Source organism: Peromyscus eremicus, chromosome 7 (assembly GCF_949786415.1).
Source record: "Peromyscus eremicus chromosome 7, PerEre_H2_v1, whole genome shotgun sequence".
Taxonomy (NCBI): Eukaryota; Metazoa; Chordata; class Mammalia; order Rodentia; family Cricetidae; genus Peromyscus; species Peromyscus eremicus.
In genome coordinates this window covers 65,578,720-65,599,259 of record NC_081422.1, presented here as the reverse complement: position 1 = coordinate 65,599,259, position 20,540 = coordinate 65,578,720, and the positions used below count along the sequence as shown (strand labels likewise).

At 43.2% G+C, this 20,540-nt stretch overlaps 1 protein-coding gene across 1 annotated transcript in view; it reads left to right on the top strand.

Moving 5' to 3' along the window:
- Window positions 1-15,374, top strand: part of Aqp9 (aquaporin 9) — a 52,797-nt gene extending 37,423 nt beyond the window's left edge. Inside the window, exons 6-7 of the mRNA XM_059268206.1 lie at window positions 9,449-9,666; window positions 12,435-15,374. Coding sequence (XP_059124189.1) covers window positions 9,449-9,666; window positions 12,435-12,609 — 393 coding nt within the window. The 3' untranslated portion in view covers window positions 12,610-15,374. The remainder of the gene's footprint in view (window positions 1-9,448; window positions 9,667-12,434) is intronic.
- Window positions 15,375-20,540: the final 5,166 nt, after the last annotated feature.

The window sequence follows — 20,540 nt, the reverse complement described above, 5'->3', positions numbered from 1 at the left end:
CAGGGCCCTAAAAATCTTTAGGCCTAGTTTCAAAATTTTTCCCCTTTTTACCGGGAAAATCCTTTTTTCTTGATTAAAATTTTTTCTCCTTTTTCCAAGGGGAAATTTCCTTTCCTTCCCTCTTCTCTATGGGGAAGATTTCCTTTTTTATTTAAAATCTTTAGCTGTCTTACCCTATCTTAACTTTGGTGCTCTCCTGCCTCAGCAGTCCAGTTAACTGACTGAGCTAGCTGCACCCATTCCAATTCACCCTCATCTTTTCTTTTTTCTTTAAATTGCTGGCCAGCCTTACCTTTCGGGTGTCCATCAGCTCGTCCCTTCTTTCTCGGATCTCGGTGGAACCTCCATTTGTAGAGATAATGCCCACGCTACCACCACCTGTTCACCATGTCCGATCAAGGGGCTGTGGATTAAAAAATAAGGGACAAGAGACAGCGGGTCATTCGCCTCAGCAGAATGCCGCCTCAGCAGAATGCCAAATGCCGTTTATTGAAAGAGGGAGGAAACCTTAAATACAAGCTTACAGCACAATGGGAGAACCCCAGAGGGCAGAAGTTCGCTATTGATGTTTACATTCTTGCATCTAAGCTGTTAACACCCAATATGCAAGATGCACAAACACGGAACTTCCCTTAAGTGTTCAGGAGGGTGGATACCGGCAAGGAATTAGCATAGGGAGGACATCTGGTCAAGGTCGGCAAGCAGGCAACGGCTTTACTTAACATGGGAGGAGACCAGGGCCCTACAACAGAGGACCTACGTGATTGCTCATAACTATCTGCAACTCCAGGTTCAGGTGATCTGATGCTATTCTGGACTCCACAAGCACTGCATGCATATAGCACACATACATTTATGCAAACACACATATACATAAAATAAAATAAATATATCATTTATTTTTACTTGTACCATGTGGATAAATATCAGCCTTTGTCAAGTTCATTGTAAGAGTTAAAAAAATAACATGAGAAAAATGTGTTGTGGGCAGTGTCTGTGGAGAAATGTAGAATGTAGTTGAACAGAAGAATGACCACAGAAGAACAAGGAGACAGGCAAATGTGATGAGCATGCCTGTAATCCCAGCATGCCCTCTCCTGAATATTTTTTAAAAGAACATTCTAAGCAATTAATAGTAAAGGAGGCTATAGCATCACATTAGTAACTTGGAGAAGGGAACCTCCAAGTCCTAAGACTGGAGGAAGACTTTTAGTGAGAAAGACACAGGGCAGTGAAGGCACCTGAAGAAGGAACGTTGTTGCCATGGGTGATAATGTACATATGGTAAGCACGTGAAGTCACTGAGTTTTAGATTTGTTTCCAGGTGTCCCACATCCAGGGGCATGCTTCTGTGAAGGGAAGCCAAAGGTCCTCTATATCACACAGGCAGTGAGTGGAAGTCAGGGACCCTGGGTCTGGATAAGGTTTGGGGACAGTATGTGTGGGAAGGACACGGGAGAGTCCTTCAGGAGCTCAAGGGCCATCAAGTGGAAAAACAGAACAGATTTGACGAGCACAGTCCCTTATCCTCCAGAGAAACTTGATGGGAGCACAAGTACATAATAGGTGATAAAACTGTTTCTTGAGGTCTGATTCTGTATTTGTTATTCTTGAAGACTTATTATTGACTGGTGCCGGTGGCTGTGTCAGAGGAGCAGCAGGGGGCAACTGAAGTTCTAGTGTCAGCCCACCCGGGGGAAACTCTTTGATGGGTCAATCTTGGATAGGCAAGGCCCCGAGACCACAGACCCCAGAATGTCTTTTGCTTCTGCTGTGCGTTTGCCGCTGCCATCTTTCTCTGGTATCTGGCATGGTGTGAATGGATGTGGGGAGATCCCCACTGCCTGTAATGTAGTGTGTTTATATCATGGAAATATCCCGTTCTATTGGGCATTTTTACCTGTGGATTTTTAAGAAGATTATTTCTTCCTAAGCTGTACTATCTAAATGATGATGATAATGTTAGTTTAGATAGAGTTTGGATGATTAGAAATATAAACCAGGAAGTGTCACACTGCTTCAACGCATGAGTTTCTATTGAGGAGCCATATAGACTGTGGCTTAGGTTAATAATTAAGAAAAACAATTGAGTCCTAGTTAGCCCAGCTAGCTTAAATTCTTATAACATTAATGTTGGGAGATGTGTTTACAGGTTTTGGAGTGCATCACAGCTTACAGAACACCAAATAGACTGGACCAAAAAACAAAGTCCCATTGCCACATAATAATTAAAGACACCAAACATATAGAATAAAGAAAGAATATTAAGAACTGCAAATGAAAAAGGCCAAGTAACATATAAAGCAGACCTATCAGAATTACACCCAACTTTTCAATGGAGACTCTGAAGTCAGAAGGTCCTGGACAGATATTTTGAAGGCACTAAGAGACCACAAATGCCAGCCCAGACTACTATATGCAACAAAACTTTCAATCACCATAGACATAGAAAACAAAATATTCTAAGACAGAACTAGATTTAAATAATACCTATCAACAAATCCAGCCCTACAGAAAGTACTAGAAAGAAAACTCCAACCCAAAAAAGTTTGCTGCACCCACAAAAACACAGGCATAGATAATCTCACACCAGCAAATCCCAAAGAAGGGAAACACATACAATACCACCATCACTAACAAAACCAAAAAATAACGGGAATTAACAATCACTGGTCATTAATATCCCTTCATATTAATGATCTCAATTCGCCTATAAAAAGACACAGGCTAACAGAATGGATATGAAAACAGGATCCATCCTTCTGCTGCATACAAGAAACACATCTTCACTTCAAAGACAAGCATTATCTCAGAGTAAAGGGTTGAGAAAAGATTTTCCAATCAAATGAACCTAAGAAAGAAGCAGGTGTAGCTACGCTAATCTCTAACAAAATAGACTTCAAACTAAAATCAATCAAAAGAGATGGAGAAGTTCATCGCAGGAAAATATCCATCAAGATGAGTCTCAATTCTGAACATTTATGTTCCAAATATAAGGGCATCCACATTTGTAAAAGAAACATTACTAAAGCTTGAATCACACATCAAAGTCCACACACTAATAGTGGGAGACTTCAATACCCCACTCTCACCAATGGACAGGTCTGCCAGACATCAACTTAACAGAGAAATAAGGGAACTAACAGATGTTATGACTCAAATGGATTTGACAGACATCTATAAAACATTCCACTCAAACACAAAAGGATATACCTTCTTCTCAGCACCTCATGGAACCTTCTCTAAAATTGACCACATACTTGGTCACAAAGCAAATCTCAACAGATACAAAAAAATTGAAATAACCCTCTAAATCTTATCATATCACCATGGCTTAAAGTTAGAATTCAACAACAACACAAATTGCAGAAGGCCTACAAACTCATGGAAACTGAACAACACTCAAATGAATCACCACTGGGTCAAGAAAGAAATAAAGAAATTAAAAACTGGCGGTGGTGGCGCATGACTTTAATCCCAGCACTCGGGAGGCAGAGGCAGGTGGATTTCTGTGAGTTTGAGGCCAGCCTGGGCTACAGAATGAGTTCCAGGAAAGGTGCAAAGCTACACAGAGAAACCCTGTCTTGAAAACAAAAACAAAAACAAACAACAACAAAAACAAAACCCAAAGACTTCCAAGAATTCAATGAAAATGAATGCACAACATACCCAAACTTATGGGACACTATGAAAGCAGTGCTAAGAGGAAAGTTCATAGCACCAAGTGCCTGCATAAAGAATTTGGAGAAATTTCACACTAGTGGCTTAACAGAACATCTGAAAACTCTAGAACAAAAAGAAGCAAACTCACCCAGGAGGTATAGACAAGAAAATAATCAAACTCAGGGCTGAAATCAATAAAATAGAAACAAAGAGAACAATACAAAGAATCAATGAAACAAAGAGTTGGTTCTTTGAGAAAATCAACAAGATAGACAAACTCTTATCGAAACTAACCAAAAGGTAGAGAGAATATCCAAATTAACAAAATCAGAAAGGAAAAGGGGGATGTAACAACTGACACTGAGGAAATCCGGAGAATCATTGGGTCAGACTTCAAAAACCTGTACTCTACAAAATTGGAAAATCTAAAAGAAATGGACAATTTTCTGGACAGGTACCACATACCAAAATTAAATCAAAACCAGATAAACTATTTAAATAGACCTATAAATCCTAAGGAGATAGAAGCAGTTATTAAAAGTCTCCCAACCAAAAATGCCCAAGGCAAGATGGTTTCAGCACAGAATTATACCAGAATTTCAAAGAAGAACTAATACCAATACTCCTCAAATTGTTCCACACAATAGAAACAGAAAGAACATTGCCAAATTCATTTTATGAGGCTACAGTTACCCTGATACCCAAACCATACAAAGATCCTGCAAAGAAAGAGAATTACAGACCAATCTCCCTCATGAACATTGATGCAAAAATACTCAATAAAATACTGGCAAATCGAATCCAAGAACACATCACAAAAATCATCCACCATGATCAAGTAGGCTTCACTCCAGAGATGCGGGGGTGGTTCAACATCTGAAAATTTGTCAATGAGCCGGGCAGTGGTGGCGCACGCCTTTAATCCCAGCACTCGGGAGGCAGAGCCAGGCGGATCTCTGTGAGTTCGAGGCCAGCCTGGACTACCAAGTGAGTCCCAGGAAAGGCACAAAGCTACACAGAGAAACCCTGTCTCGAAAAACCAAAAAAAAAAAAAGAAAAGAAAAGAAAATTTGTCAATGTAATACACCATATAAACAAAGTAAAAGAAAAACATGTGATCATCTCATTAGATGCTGAAAAAGCCTTTGATAAAATACAACACCCCTTTATGATTATAAAGCTCTTGGAGAGATCACGGATACAAGGAACATTCCTAAACATAATAAAAGCAATATACAGCAAGCCCACAGCCAACATCAAATAAAATTGGAGAGGATCTCAAGTCGATTCCACTAAAATCAGGAACAAGACAAGGCTGTCCACTCTCTCCATACCTATTCAGTATAGTACTCAAAGTTCTAGCTAGAGCAGTAAGACAATGAAAGGAGATCAAAGGGATACAAATTGGAAAGGGAGAAGTCAAACTTTTGCTGTTTGCAGATAATATGATAGTATACAAAAATGACCCCAAAAATTCTACTAGGGAACTCCTATTGCTGATAAACACCTTCAGTAATGTAGCAGGATACAAGATTAACCCCCCCCCCAAAATTAGTAGCCCTCCTATATACAAATTATAAATGAGCTGAGAAAGAAATCAAGGTAATATCACCCTTTACAATAGCCACAAATAACATAAAATATCTTGGGGTAACTCTAACCAAACAAATGAAAGACCTGTATGACAAGAACTTTAAGTCTTTGAAGAAAGAAATTGAAGAAGATATCAGAAAGTGGAAAGCTCCCCCATGCTCGTGTATAGGTACGATCAACAAATGGCAATCTTACCAAAAGCAATCTACAGATTCAATGCAATACCCATCAAAATCCCAACACACTTCTTCACAGACCTCAAAAGAACAATACTCAACTTCATATAGAACAAAAAACCCAGGATAGCCAAAATAATCCTGTACCATAAAGGAACCTCCAGAGGCATCACCATCCCTGACTTTAGTCTCTACTCTAGAGCTATAGTAATAAAAACAGCTTGGTATTGGCATAAAACAGACACGTGGATCAATGGAATCAAATCGAAGACAATGACATTAATCCACATATCTACAAACACCTGATTTTTGACAAAGAAGCCAAAACTGTACAATGGAAAAAAAAAAGAAAGTATCTTCAACAAATGGTGCTGGCATAACTGGATGTTGACATGAAGAAGATTGCAAATAGTTTTATATCTATTGCCCTGAACAAAACTCAAGTCCAAGTGGATCAAAGACCTAAACATAAATCTAGTTACACTGAACCTAATAGAACAGAGAGGACGGCCTAGGTCTCTTGGCAATCTCCTCCTTAGTTTTCTTCCTTCCTTCCTTCCTTCCTTCCTTCCTTCCTTCCTTCCTTCCTTCCTTCCTTTCTTTTCTTTTCTTTCTCTTTCTTTTTTTTGAGACAAGGTTTCTCTGTGTAACAGCCTTGTTTGTCCTGGAACTCACTCTGTAGATCAGGCTGGCCTCGAACTCACAGAGATCCTCCTGCATCTGACTCCCAAGTGCTAGGATTAAAGGCGTACGCCACCACCGCCCACCCGGCTTCTCCCCAGCTTTCTTGATACATTATTTCCTTAGATCACTGTCAGCATTTGTGATTCAGGACATGTGGAGTAACAAGATACTGAGTCTTGGGTGCTCTGATCCTGGACTTCTCTTCTCTGTTTAATGGCTTTCTAACAACATATTGGTGAACATCATCTTCTTTAGAGAAACTGGAAAGCTTTAAGAGTCGGCTAGCTCTTTTTGGCCTCCAACAGCTGAAACACGGTAGTATCTGTCATCCAGGAATATCCCTCTCTCCTTTTTGTCTTTTTTACAATAACCAAGTTGAGAACACTCCAATTAGCACCCACTATGCACCCCAAACAGACTTCTGCTTCCTTGCTTCAGTTTTTCTTGGTCTATAGCAAGGATGCCCCTGACTCAACAGTAGGCCGACTCTGCTGCCGGTCAAAACACCATGCTTCATGGGAAAATCTTATCAGTCCACATATTCCTCTGCTCTCAACCCAGAACATTGGCAGCACCTTTTGAAGCCGTGTGCTTCTCATAGAAAAGTCTAAGTGTGCATTCATCATCAATGGGTTTCACAGCTGGGAAGGATCTATTGAGCTGCCTCTTGACGGAGCCCATCACCGGGTGCATCACAAAAAAGAGCTCCAAAAGTTTGTTTGCGGCACCAGGGATTCAACCTGGGACATGGGACATGGAAGGCAGGCTTCCCATCACTGAACACCAAAGAATGTGTATTAATGAGTGACTGAGTCTATAAATCAGTGAAATTATAATTATGCCAAGTTACACCCCATAAAAAGAAGACTTCAAGAAATTTGGCCCACACTAAGTAAAGACCTTATCTCCCAAGAAAAGCTGTCACTGAAGGTAGTTGTTGGAGGCCAGTCTGGTGGCCTCTAAATGGTACACTATAGGAACTGTGGGAATGATAAACTCTGGATGGTGGGCAGCTTGGGACACATTATCTATCAGAGTCTTCCCATCTCTGATACTAGATGAGCTGATTGGGAACGGAAGTTTAACAAGTAATGGGAACTAGAGCTGTCTGAAGAGAAGGGGGTCGCAGGAGGGTTGCTTAGGCAGCAGTATGCAAATAGGTATGAGGAGAGAAGCTAGAGAGCACATTGCTGAAGGCGGGATGTGGTCCAGGTTTGGGGTCCTTACATCTCTGACATTAGCTACTGTACAGAGATTAAGATGAACAAAATTAATCTTTCTAGCTCCAAAGCACCAGGAGTCTATTGCTGCAGGCCCATCTGGATGCCCTTGGACGGTGGGAATTGTTAAGCATGCAGCACCCACGAAAACCCAGAGCAGTTAGCCATTTATCTGTCGAGTCAACAAGGCAACTGGGGTACCTTTGGGGATGGGCAAAACCTTCAGAGTTTCTTGAAGCTGACTCGCTTCTCCATCCAGCCAAATGTATCTTCTAAGAAAGACTGGAATCAAGCAGAGCTCTGGAGGGACATTCACAGAACTCTCCCGTGAATGTGGACCTATCCCACTATAGACAAGAAAGGAAGAACGCTGACCTTCCAGGCTTGGACTCACCCTGGAACTGTCCTGATCCTTGTTCTTTCCGCCCAGGGGCTTGTTTTCCCAGCTATTCTGAGGATCTGAGGAACAAAGTTGACCTCCGGTCCCATAGACTTTGGTGCCACAATTCATCCTTCTCCACTGAGTCCTGGAGTGACACTCTCCTGCTTCTCACAGACACATCCCATCTCCATTCCCTCACTGGTCCCAGAGGCAGGCCTGACATAGCACCCCAATGGCAAGAGAGCAACCCAAGCCTCTCTAGAAGCTCTGCACTCTACTGGGGAGACCACATTGTGCTGCCTGCTGCTGACCTCCTGTTTGTCCATGTGCAAGTAACTCAGAGTTTTTTTGAGGTCTTGGCTTAGCCTCCCGGTAAATGGCATGACACTTGAGAGTGTCTGTTAACATTTTTATATGTCACTCACTATTACTTTTTGTGTGTATTTTTTTAAAAAGTGTATTTGCAATATTTAATTTCTCAATGTTATAAGCATTTAAAAATGTTACCATGTAGTTTCATGTTTTTAGTTCTTTTTTTCAAAAAAAAATTTGAATGTGTATTTAGTGTGTATGTGTGTATGCACACATGTGCATGCCATAGCACACATGCGGAAGCCAGAGCACAACTTTTGGGTGTTGGCTCTCTCCTTCAACCATGTGGGCTCAGAGGTTGAACTTAAGCTTGGCAGCAAACACCCTTATCCACTGAGCCATCCCACTTGGTGCTGTTGATAGATCTTAGTGTCTCTAGAGTAAGTCGTGGGATAGACACCCTGTAACACACTTCTCTTTGCCATTATTAATGTTTGCTTAAATGGCTTCCGGTTTCCAGTACGACAAACCATGCTTAAGTAAATGTATATATTTTTAAGTAATTTTCCATAGTTTAGATTATGTCTATGATATGAGTTTGGCCTATCGAATTGCATGCCTGAACTTGGGTTGTTAAATGCACATTGGTAAGTTATTGCGGGACTTCCTTTCAAGAGTCTAGCGTGTGTTAAGTTGCACTAGAGGACCCTGGGAGAATGGGTTTTCTCTAACTTTGCTCCCGTTTGTGTTTCTTTTGTGGCAACGCAGGTTTTCCACTCATTTCATCAGCCTGATTCTCCCGATGAGAAGCGTCTGTCCATCCCCTTCGTGTGTTCCTCTATTGCTCTCTTGCCTGCTGTCTTTACATCCGGTCTGAGCCAGCCCTCCTTCACTTTCTCATCTTGCCACTTGTCCCTCAGTGCTGCTGACTAGCAGCTTAGCACACAGTGTGATAGATAGTTGAGGACCAGTCTCCTCCGGAGCTGGACCAACTGTGTGACCTTTAGCAGGCAACCAGTCTGCAGTGGGTGACTCTGTCAGCTTCTGCTTCTAGCATGTCTAGGGAAGAGCCACACTCTTGTCCCCTGTGTTAGCTGCCACCAGTTTCATTTTTTAAAGATTTATTTACTTTAGGTGGATGTGTTTTGCTTCTATATCTGTGCACCAGGTCCTTGTAGGGCCTGTGGAGGTCAGAAGGAGGCATCGGATGCCCCGGAACTGCAGTTACAGATGGTTGTGAGCTGCTGTGTAGGTGCCGAGAACTGAACCCATGTCCTCTGCAAGAGCAGCAAGGGCTCTCAATCGTGCTGGCTCTCGGCGTCAGCCCCGGTTGTTTTGATGTCTTCACAGAAGGGCTGACTTTGGGTGAGCAGCTGCACAGGACGGACTGAGCTCTGAAAGCCTTCCTCCCTCTCCAGGTGCTGTCTACCATGTTCCTCCTTCTGATTGTCTTCGCCATTTTTGACTCCAGAAACATGGGGGTCCCCAGAGGCCTAGAGCCCGTTATCATTGGCCTCCTGATCATTGGCCTTTCTTGTTCTCTGGGCCTCAACACTGGCTGCGCCATGAACCCAGCTCGAGACCTGAGCCCCAGGCTCTTCACGGCTCTGGCAGGATGGGGGTTTGAGGTCTTCACGTAAGTACCAACGGTAGGGAGGAGAGGAAAAGGTGGCGGCCGTGCTTGAGCAGGGAGGACTGAGCCCTGACTCGGAGATGCAGGAGGAGCATGTGGACCAGAGAGCAGAGGCTACGGGCACTCTGGTTAAACGTGAACCATTTGTATTCTATAACTTGTCTACAGATGGACTTTGTGACCAAATCGAGACTGGATTTGACAGCTGATGCTGCTGAGGGACTCCTGAGTCCTTCACTCTCTCGGTAGAGCAGCTTTAGTGGGTAGTAGAAATGCAGAAGTCCCTGTGATAGAGAAGGACATCTCCAAATCAGCTCACACACTAGCGTTTGGGGCAGAAGTTTGGCCTGTTTAACAGGCCGACTGATCAAGGTTAATCTGACATACCATATGAGATGAGATGAGAAGGGAGAGAGTAGACGGACAGAATCCATGCCAGAAGGCAGACCTGTGCCTGTAATTCCAGAGCCGGGATGGAGAGGCAGAGACAACACACAGATCCTGAGAGCACACTGGCCAGCCTGCCTAGTTGAAAGGGGAGCTTCCACTTCAGTGAGACACCATCTCAGCTCAATAGAGTAGAGAACAATAGAGGGAAACTATATGGGAGTACCTAATACGGAATACAGGCTCCAGATGTACATGCATGGGCATTCACATCTACACACACACACACACACACACACACACACACACACACACACACACACAGGTTTCTGTGGCAATCCTAGGAACATAGAGTAAATGATGTCTACCCTGTGTGTGTGCTGAGACAGGACCCTGCAGGTAGTCACACCTGGGCACTTTCCCTCAGAACTTGTTTCTGGCACAATGTGTCCAGCTTCAGATAAAGCAGGCAGGGTCCAGCCCATGACAGGGAGATGCTCCAGAAAGGACACTGTGGGACAGCTAAAATTGCTGCTGTGGGGATAGCACTCTTATCTCCAGACAAGGCTTCCAGAACGGTTTTTAAACCCAGAGGGGAAACCCTCTCACAGCAGGGTGCGTCCGGATTTGGGATTTGGGGGTGTGGGAAAGGACTCTGAGAGGGCAGTCCAGCAACCTCTTGCATAAAGTAAGAGTGACATCTGGTGGCTGCCCTGTTGAGTCTCAGTGCTCTCCCATCCAATCCATGCAGCACCCCTCCCTTCATGCTCCCTGTGAAGGAAGGAACTGGAGTTCAGAGAGGGCACTTCCTTAGAGATCTTCTACCTTGCCCCAGGGTTGAGACCAGGTCTTCTGGAGTCCAGGACAGAGCTCCCATTTTCTGCTTATATCCTCTATTGTCCTCTCTGATCAAAATCTGCTGTGCACAAAACAGGTGTGAAGGCTGTAACCCCAGCACTCAGGAGGCTGAGGCAGGTGAATTCAGGAAAGTCTGAGGGAAGCCTGAGTTGCATAATGAGTTCTAGGCCACCTGGACTGCAGCGTTATCTCAGATAGACTGCAGACCCTATCTCAGACGGACAACATCTGCTCTAGACAAAAGGCCACAAGGAACAGTCTGTGGCTATCAAGTGTGATCATGCAAAGAACAGGCACGGGTTCTTCTATGATCAGCATATTCTCCGTTTCACCAGAAAGGAAGGTTTTTGATTTCTTATGGTTCTGGGGGATCAAACCCAAAACCTTGTGCACAATGAACAAGGGCTTTCCCGCTGAAATGCTCTCCAAGCCTTTTCCTGTTAGTTCACTCTAGGACGCCAGAATCTGGTCAGAGCACAGCGAAATCCTCGCAGGCACCTGTCTATTCCTCCTGTTCGCCTGCTTTCTCTGTATTATTCTGAATGTTTGTCATCCTCCCAGTTTTTAGGAATAGTTTTCCTCAACTCTCTACATCCTTAAATGATATTTTTTGTGCCTCACTCCTAAGCAACCATAGAAGTCATTCCTATGGAGCCACTTAATAAATAAACAAACAACCCTCACGAAGTGACCTGCTGCCTCCCAGACTGCAGCTTTACTAGAGTGTACAGACCCTGGGGGTTTCTGCAGAGAAAAGGGGAATGGTAGTACGAAAGCCTTACAGAGTGAGGACTTGCAGAGTGCCCTGTGGGCTGTGCCACCAAGGATAAGCACTGGTTCTAATGATATCCGGTAGATAACTTAGCAGATAATTCACATACTGCTTTAGATTTTCCTCAGTCACTATCTGGCTGTCAGCATTAACTGTGAGTCTCCGGAATCTGCTCCCGTTCTGAATCCCCTCTTCTGTTTGTTCCCTTTACAGCTTCATTGTTTCCCAATCTAGGAAAGACAGCTACTGAATAGCCTCTCTAGAGGTCCTCAATTTTGGCCATGGATTCGTGGAACCATGTATTTTTTAATATATTACATTTATTGGAGGGGTGGATACGATGGGTGGTACACATACATTACCATGCACATGTGGAGGCCATAAGACAGCTTGCAATAATTAGTTCTCTCCTTCCACCATGGAGTCCTGGGGATCAAACCCAGGGTATCAGGCTTTGCAGCAAGCACCTTTACCCATGAACCATCTCACTTGCCCAAGCACCACATTTTCTAAAAGGAAAATAAACAGGGTATAATCATTTGCTGGTGTCATTAGGGTACTGGAATAGGTTCCTGATATCAGGTACACGGGAAAGTCCAGAATGGGAATGGCCATGCTGTAGTGAATGTGCTTATACTTCACACTCGTCAAGTTCAAGAGAGGTATGGACACAAGAAAGCTTCACTAGTGAATAACAAGGTCGAGATAGCAGGGTGGCCAAGACATGTCTCACTGATTTCCTGTTTGCTTTCAGAGTTGGAAATAACTTCTGGTGGATTCCTGTTGTGGGCCCTATGGTTGGTGCTGTCCTTGGAGGCCTCTTCTACATTCTTTTAATCCAAATGCATCACTCAGACCCCAGCTCAGAAGCGAAGGAAGAGCCATATGAGAACAAGCTAGAGAAACATGAACTCAGCGTCATCATGTAGTGGTGTGACCAGGTCTAGATTTACTATTCATTTGGTTCTTTCTTCAGAAAAGATGGCATCTGTGTGGTATGCTTTGGTGAGAATTGGGGATGGGGTAGGGGGAGATCTACCCAGTTTTCTCTAGCCGTTTGGGACAAACCATCGCAAAGGCAACGAAAAGCTCCACCCTCCCAAGAATAGCACTGTCTCCTGAAGCGGCTTTCTCTCCTGCCTACTTTATGGTATCTCTGATGGAAGTCCTTCCTCACAGGTGATTGCTAAAAATTTGGAAACTTGACCATGGACTTGGCTGGATGGCCTCAGAGATCTTGAGTACCCTGTATGAAACAGTGTCATTGAAGGCTCTGTCTTCACAATCTACAAATACAATGTTCTGAAACTCAAAGGCCTAACAGTGGCTGTGCTTAACACCTGCGGAAATGGGGAGCAAAGAGTTAACACTCCACCAAGCATATTCCTGCTGGTATTCTCCCAACCTAGGGCTATAGAAAACACCAGAAAGCAGCTGGAAAGAACGCTGTGGCATTTAGAAACCTCAAGACACATGATAAATTTGGGAAACTGAATGATTTTTTTTTAATGGAAACCATTTGTCAGATTAATCTCTTGCTCTTCTGCATCTTAGATGGTCTCAATTAATTTCCAAGTCTTTAAGTATGTAATAACCTAAAATATGATTGTAACCTTGGTGGTGAAAAATCCATCACTTTATGTTTTTAGCACAAATGTGTTTTCCTAATGGCTCAGTCGAGGACAGACCTCTGGAGTAGGCTGTGGCTGCAGTCATCTGTGTCCCCAGAAGCCCAAACTAAAAGCTAGTGGGAGCTGGCCAAGCAAACTGAAGTTAAAGGTAGAAAAAGTCCCTGGGACAAAAGCATGAACGACAGGCCTTATCGCTCACAAACTGCTCATAGGTGTCATCACAGCTGATCCTAACATCGATCGTCTGAGGTAAATAACCACAGCAGCCATTTTCCAAATGAAAATCTCACGTGAGTTAAGCAAGTTGCCCTCTATTTTGCAGGGTGCCTTATACCTTCCAGAAGCTTGCTAGCTGACAGAGGGTGTTAGACATCCCACTCAGGCTTATGTGAAAGGGGGCATCAGCGGCATCCAGAATGTGTATGCTCTGTAGAAATATTGCTCCCGGATCTTAGGATGTGAGATCTCCAGGTCCTGTGTTGTCTCGTTTTAGTCCCACTTACTGAGCCACCGATGAAGGAAAGAGGCAGCCATCTAAAAATTTTCATTTGCAGAGAAACACTCTCAGAGGTCTTTCTTCCTTAGCCCCTCTTAATTTCCTTCCCAGCCAGTCCTCCCCAGCCTCCTGGAGACAGTTTCTAACTAATGCTGCTTTCAACCAAAATGAGAAATGCTCTACATCAGGGGACACACCTTCATCGCAACTGTTAAAAGACCAGCATTCCTAGAGACAACAACTTTCCCAGGCACTTTGCAAGGACAACAGAACAAGACATGAATGAGAAATGTCTCCAACACTCTGTGCTGTGCAGCCTGTGGACATATGGACTCAATTTCTAACTCTGAAATTACCTACATATTTTTTTAGTTTAAATGCATTTGGGGGGATATTGTGTTTAGGCTTTTTCCCCCCATTTGATGGCTACCAAACATCCTTAGTTCAGAGTTTGTTGATACTGTCTAGGATTTTGATTTCCTGTGAGGATTTTAGAAAATATTAATGCCCAGTTAGTCCTTTGTAGATAGCTCGGGTGGTTCAGGCATGCATCAAGGACTGGAAACATGGACTGGATTGAATCCTGTGGGTCTAAGTTTTCCTTGAAAGCCATGTACAGTTGTCAGGATGGACTTGTTGGTAGTGTTCTCAGTGCCTTTGGTTCCTGGTGGATTACAGCATGGTTTGCAGTGCTGGCAATTTTGCTTTCTCCTTTCCATACTCAGAACATCTGGAAACATCTGGAGACACTGATGGCTGTCACAACTTGGAATAGGGGAAAGAGTTAATGGATAGAGATGCTGCCCCAACAAGGCAATATCAAACTCATGTCAGTTATTGCCAGACTGAGAGACCCTGGAGTTTCAGAAGGTGAGAAGATAATCGGGAGACTGAGGCCCTGCACCCTGGATTCAAGTTCTGTAGGGAGCAGAGATGTTGAACAAGCCAGAACAGATCCTTACAGTAGATTCTAATTCTTAGAGCAGGAGGCAATCCAAACTTTGAGGGTTTTTTTTTTTGGGGGGGGGGTAGACTGTGCAATAGATGACCCATGCAGTTGCTCATTAATACCACCAGATGAGCAATGATCAAGAAAATAAAGAGAAAGTGTGTGGTGCTGGAAGTCCACCCTAGGAAGGATATCTTAACAGAAAGAAAGCTCCCTTGTTCTATGCTCAGATCCACTCCTGTCCCAGATCTACAGTGAACATATTTGCCTCTGTTGGATTCTTCACCAAGAGAATGTCTGTGAAGTTACTTGGTCTATGCCAGCATCACCAGCAGAGCCAAGACTCTCCTTTGAAAAGAACTCCTTTAGGAATTATAGTGGCAACATTCCTCCCCCTCCCCCCCATCAGTTGAAAAGTTCCTAGGAGCATTTATCTTAATGTCAAAAAACAGAATTTTCTGTGATTTCCCCGATCAGTTGAGGTCTCAGAGCATGGTTCTACCCAGCAAATACCTCAGCAATTATTTAGTCGTTGGATAGGATAACTGGAGCTAAAAATATTTTTTAATTTAATACTTAAGACATAATTATAATTTAAGTTGCACACACGCACGCACACACACATCTTGTTACATAAGTTATGCCAGCATTCAGCAATATCATCATGGGAAAATAATTGGAATTTCTGATTACAGAGAATGGTTTGTTTATAAACTTTGTTTAGCCATAAAAATGATTGTCCAAATAAAATTTTGTGTGGTATCCACAAATGAAGTGGGGCTGTTATAAATACAAAGGGGGAAGAGGGTTAAGGAGAGTTGCCCCAAGAATAGCTGTATTGAGGAGATGAAGGGGGCGTCTTCAGAACACCACATCATGGTTTAAAAACCATTGACAGAACATCTCAATGAAAGTTTCAAGAACAGAAACTGGCTGCATTTCATTCAACCTCAGGCCATCTTCCACGGCCGCCTTAAGAAATGAATTTGGGCAAACAGAATTCTCCACCACCCCCGCCCCAAAAATGTCACAATGAGATGTCCCATGGGACCTTGTAACCTGCAAGACCCATTCTGCCCAACAAACCTACCATCCCCCCCCCCCCCCCCCGGCCAACCATCCCCAGCAAAATCAGCAGCCCCCAGAGGCACAAGCACCACCTGCACCATTTGGAGGAGGAGGTGAGTGACTGATCTCCCAGCTAAACTGCCCCATCCCTAGACCCTAGGCGCGGGACACAGAACACATCATGACCCTCCCCATCCCATCTCAACCCCAGCAGTCAGCCACAAGCTAAGAGTCCTGCCGGCGGGCCACTCCACCACCTATTAGACCCTGTAACCTGCAAGACCTACTCTGTTGCCAAGCCCACAGAGGCCACCATCCTCCCCCTGGCCAACCACCCCCCACAAAGTCAGCAGCCCCCAGAGGCACAAGCACCACGTGCACCAATTGGAGGAGGAGGTGAGTGACTGATCTCCCAGCTAAACTGCCCCATCCCTAGGCTCTGAGACCCAGGGCACATCCCATGCCCCTCCCCCTCCCATCTCAGCCCCAGTATCAAGACATCAGGTAAGAGTCCTAAGAGCAGGCAGCCGAGACCACCCATGGGACCTTGTGACCCACAAGATCCCCTACACTATCTAAACTCACCAAATCCATCATCCTCCCCCTGACCTACCATCCCCCACAAAATCAGCAGCCCCTAGAGACACAAGTACCACCTGCACCATTTGGAGGAAGAAGTGAGTGACTGGTCTCCCAGCTGAACTGCCCCAGGCTCTAAGGCCTTAGGTCCTAGAACACATCCTGTGCCCCTGCCCCTCCCATCTCAGCCCCAGCAACCAGCCAGCAGGTAAGAGTCCTGCAGGCAGGCAGCGCCACCACTGCTGCCACCCATTGGACCCTGTAACCTGCAAGACCCACTTCACTACTCATGATGATGGCCCACCAAGGCCATCATCCTCCCTGTGGCAAACCATCCCTGGCAAAGTCAGCAGCCCCTAGAGGCACAAGCACCACCTATACCCAAGGAAGAAGAGCAGCCTCCCTGTGAACAGCCCTCTCCAGCAACATCAGCAGATCCTATAGGCACAAACCCCACCCACACCAATTGGAAGAACAGACCCCATAGGCATAGACACAACTCACACCAGTTGGAAGAACAGACCTCATAGGCATAGGCACAACCCACACAAGTTGGAAGAACAGACCCCATAGGCACAGGCACAACCCACACCAGGTGGAAGAACAGAGCTCATAGGCACAAGTAAAGCTCGAACCAGCCAGGAGAATTAGTTGATACACTGGATCTAGGCACCCAAACCCACACAAAACTCAACTGAGACAACTCTGCTCGACCTGACAACCAGCCAGTCACCAGAACCCTTGGATATTCAGGGCAAAAGACAATAAAGAAAACAGACAATAAAAGAACAAAAGACCAATCCAACAAAGACATCACAAGAGTCAACACCAGTACCTATAATTATCCCAAACCCAAATGGATAAACAGCAGTGTAAGAATACATTCAACAACGTAAAGCAATATGGCACCACCAGAACCTAGTAATTCTACAACAGCAAGACCTGAACATCCTGACACAGATGAAGAAGAAAATGACCTTAAAAATAGCTTTATGAAGATTACAGAGGCCCTTAAAGAGGAAGTGAAAAATTCTCTTAAAGAAATAGAGGAAAAGACAAACAAAAATTGGAAGAAATCAGTAAGTCCCTTAAAGAAAGCCAAGAAAAAACAATCAAACTGGTGAAGGAAACAGTTCAAGACTTGAAAATTAAAATAAAGGCAAAGAAAACACAAACCGAGGGAATGCTAAAAATGGAAAATCTGGGTAAACGAACAGCAAGTACAGATGCAAGCATAACCAACAGAATACAAGAGATGGGAGAGAGAATTTCAGGCATTGAAGATACGATAGAGAAAATAGATTCATTGGTCAAAGAAAATGTTAAATCCAACAAATTCTTAACACAAAACAAACAGGAAATCTGGGATATCATGAAAAGACCAAACCTAAGGATAATAGGGATAGAAGGAGGAGAAGAATTCCAACTCAAAGGCACAGAAAATATATTCAACAAAATCATAGAAGAAAACTTTCCCAACTTAAAGAAAGACATGCCTGTGAAGATACATGAAGCTTACAGAACACCAAATAGACTGGACCAAAAAACAAAGTCCCTTTGCCACATATTAAAGACATCAAACATATAGAATAAAGAAAGAATATTAAAAACTGCAAATGAAAAAGGCCAAGTAACATAAAAAAAGCAGACATATCAGAATTACACCCAATTCTCAATGAAGACTCTGAAAGTCAGAAGGTCCTGGACAGACATTTTGAAGACACTAGGAGACCACGAATGCCAGCCCAGACTACTACTATATGCAGCAAAACTTCTATCACCATAGATGTAGAGAACATATTCCATGACAAAACCAGATTTAAACAAGACCCATCCACAAATCCAGCCCTACAGAAAGTACTAGGAAGAAAACTCCAACCCAAAAAAGTTAGTTGCATCCACGAAAACACAGGCATAATCTCACATCTCACACCAGCAAATCCCAAAGAAGGGAAACACACACACACACACACACACACACACACACACACACACATACACACACACACACACACACACACACACACACACACACACACACACTACCACCACCACCACTACCAAAACCAAAAAATAACAGGAATTAATAATCACTGGTCATTAATATCCCTTCATATCAATGATCTCAATTCCCCTATAAAAAGGCACAGGCTAACAGAATGGATATGAAAGCAGGATCCATCCTTCTGCTGCATACAAGAAACACACCTTCACTTCAAAAACAAGCATTATCTTAGAGTAAAGGGTTGAGAAAAGATTTTCCAATCAAATGGACCTATGAAACAAGCTGGTGTAGCTATCCTAATTTCTAACAAAATAGACTTTAAACTAAAATCAATCAAAAGAGATGGAGAAGTCCACTTTACATCCATCACAGGAAAAAATCCATCAAGATAAGTCTCAATTCTGAACATTTATGCCCCAAATATAAGGGCGTTCACATTTGTAAAAGAAATATTACTAAAGGTTAAATCACACATCAAAGTTCACACACTAGTAGCGGGAGACTTCAACATCCTACTCTCATCAATGGACAGGTCGGTCAGACAGAAACTTAACAGAAATGAAGGAACTAGCAGAGGTTATGACTCAAATGGACTTAACAGATACCTATAGAACATTTCACCCAAACATAAAAGAATATACCTTCTTCTCAGCACCTCAAGGAACCTTCTTTAAAATTGACCACATAGTCACAAAGCAAATCTCAACAGATTAAAAAAAAAATTGGAATAACCTCTGAATCCTATTAGATCACCATGGCTTAAAGTTAGAATTCTAGAATTCTACAATACAAATTACAGAAAGCCTACAAACTCATGGAAACTGAACAACACTCAGATGAATCTCCACTGGGTCAAGAAAGAAAGAAATTAAAGACTTCATAGAATTCAATGAAAATAAATGTACAACATACCCAAACTTATGGGACACTATGAAAGCAGTGCTAAGAGGAAATTTCATAGCACTAAGTGCCTATATAAAGAAGTTGGAGAAATTTCACACTAGTGACTTAACAGCACACCTGAAAGCTCTGAAACAAAAAGAAGCAAACTCACCCAGGAAGAGTAGACAAGAAAATAATCAAACTCAGGGCTGAAATCAATAAAATCGAAACAAAGAGAACAATACAAAGAATCAATGAAACAAAGAGTTGGTTCTTTGAGAAAATCAACAAGATAGACAAATTCTTATTGAAACTAACCAAAAGGCAGAGAGGGAACATCCAAATTAACAAAATCAGAAAGGAAAAGGGAGACATAACAACAGACAATGAGGAAATCCAGATAATCATTAGGTCATATTTCAAAAACCTGTACTCCACAAAATTGGAAAATCTAAAAGAAAGGGACATTTTTCTGGATAGGTACCACATACCAAAATTAAATCAAAACCAGAAAAACAATTTAAATAGACCTATAAATCCTAAGGAGATAGAAGCAGTTATTAAAAGTCTCCCAACCAAAAAAAGCCCAGGGCTAGATGGTTTCAGCACAGAATTTCACAAGAATTTCAAAGAAGAGCTAAATACCAATACTCCTCAAATTGTTCCACACAATAGAAACAGAAGGAATGTTGCCAAACTCTCTTTATGAGGCTACAGCTACCCTGATACCCAAACCACACAAAGATGCAGCAAAGAGAATTACAGACCAATCTCCCTCATGAACATTGATGCAAAAATACTCAATAAAGTACTGGCAAACCGAATCCAAGAACACATAAAAAAAAAATCATCCACATGGTAGCTCACAATCATCTGTAACTCCAGTTCCTGGGGATCCAACACCTTGCAGCTAAGACAAACCGATTTTCTTTGTTTGTGTTTATTTGTTTTACATCCCAACCAAAGTATCCCCTCCTGCCTCTCTTCCCAGTTCCTCCTCCACTCTTCCATCCTTTGTTTCTCTTCAGATACTGGCAGGCCTCCTACAGACATCATCCAGCCATAGTATATCAAGTGGCAGTGAGACTGGGCACCTCCTCTTCTATTAAGGCTGGATGAGGCAATTCAGTAGGAGGAATAAGTCTCCAAAGCAGGCATCAGAGTCAGAGACAGCCCCCACTCCCACTGCTAGGAGTCTCACAAGATGACCAAACTACACAACAGTAACATATATGCAGAGGGCCTAGGTC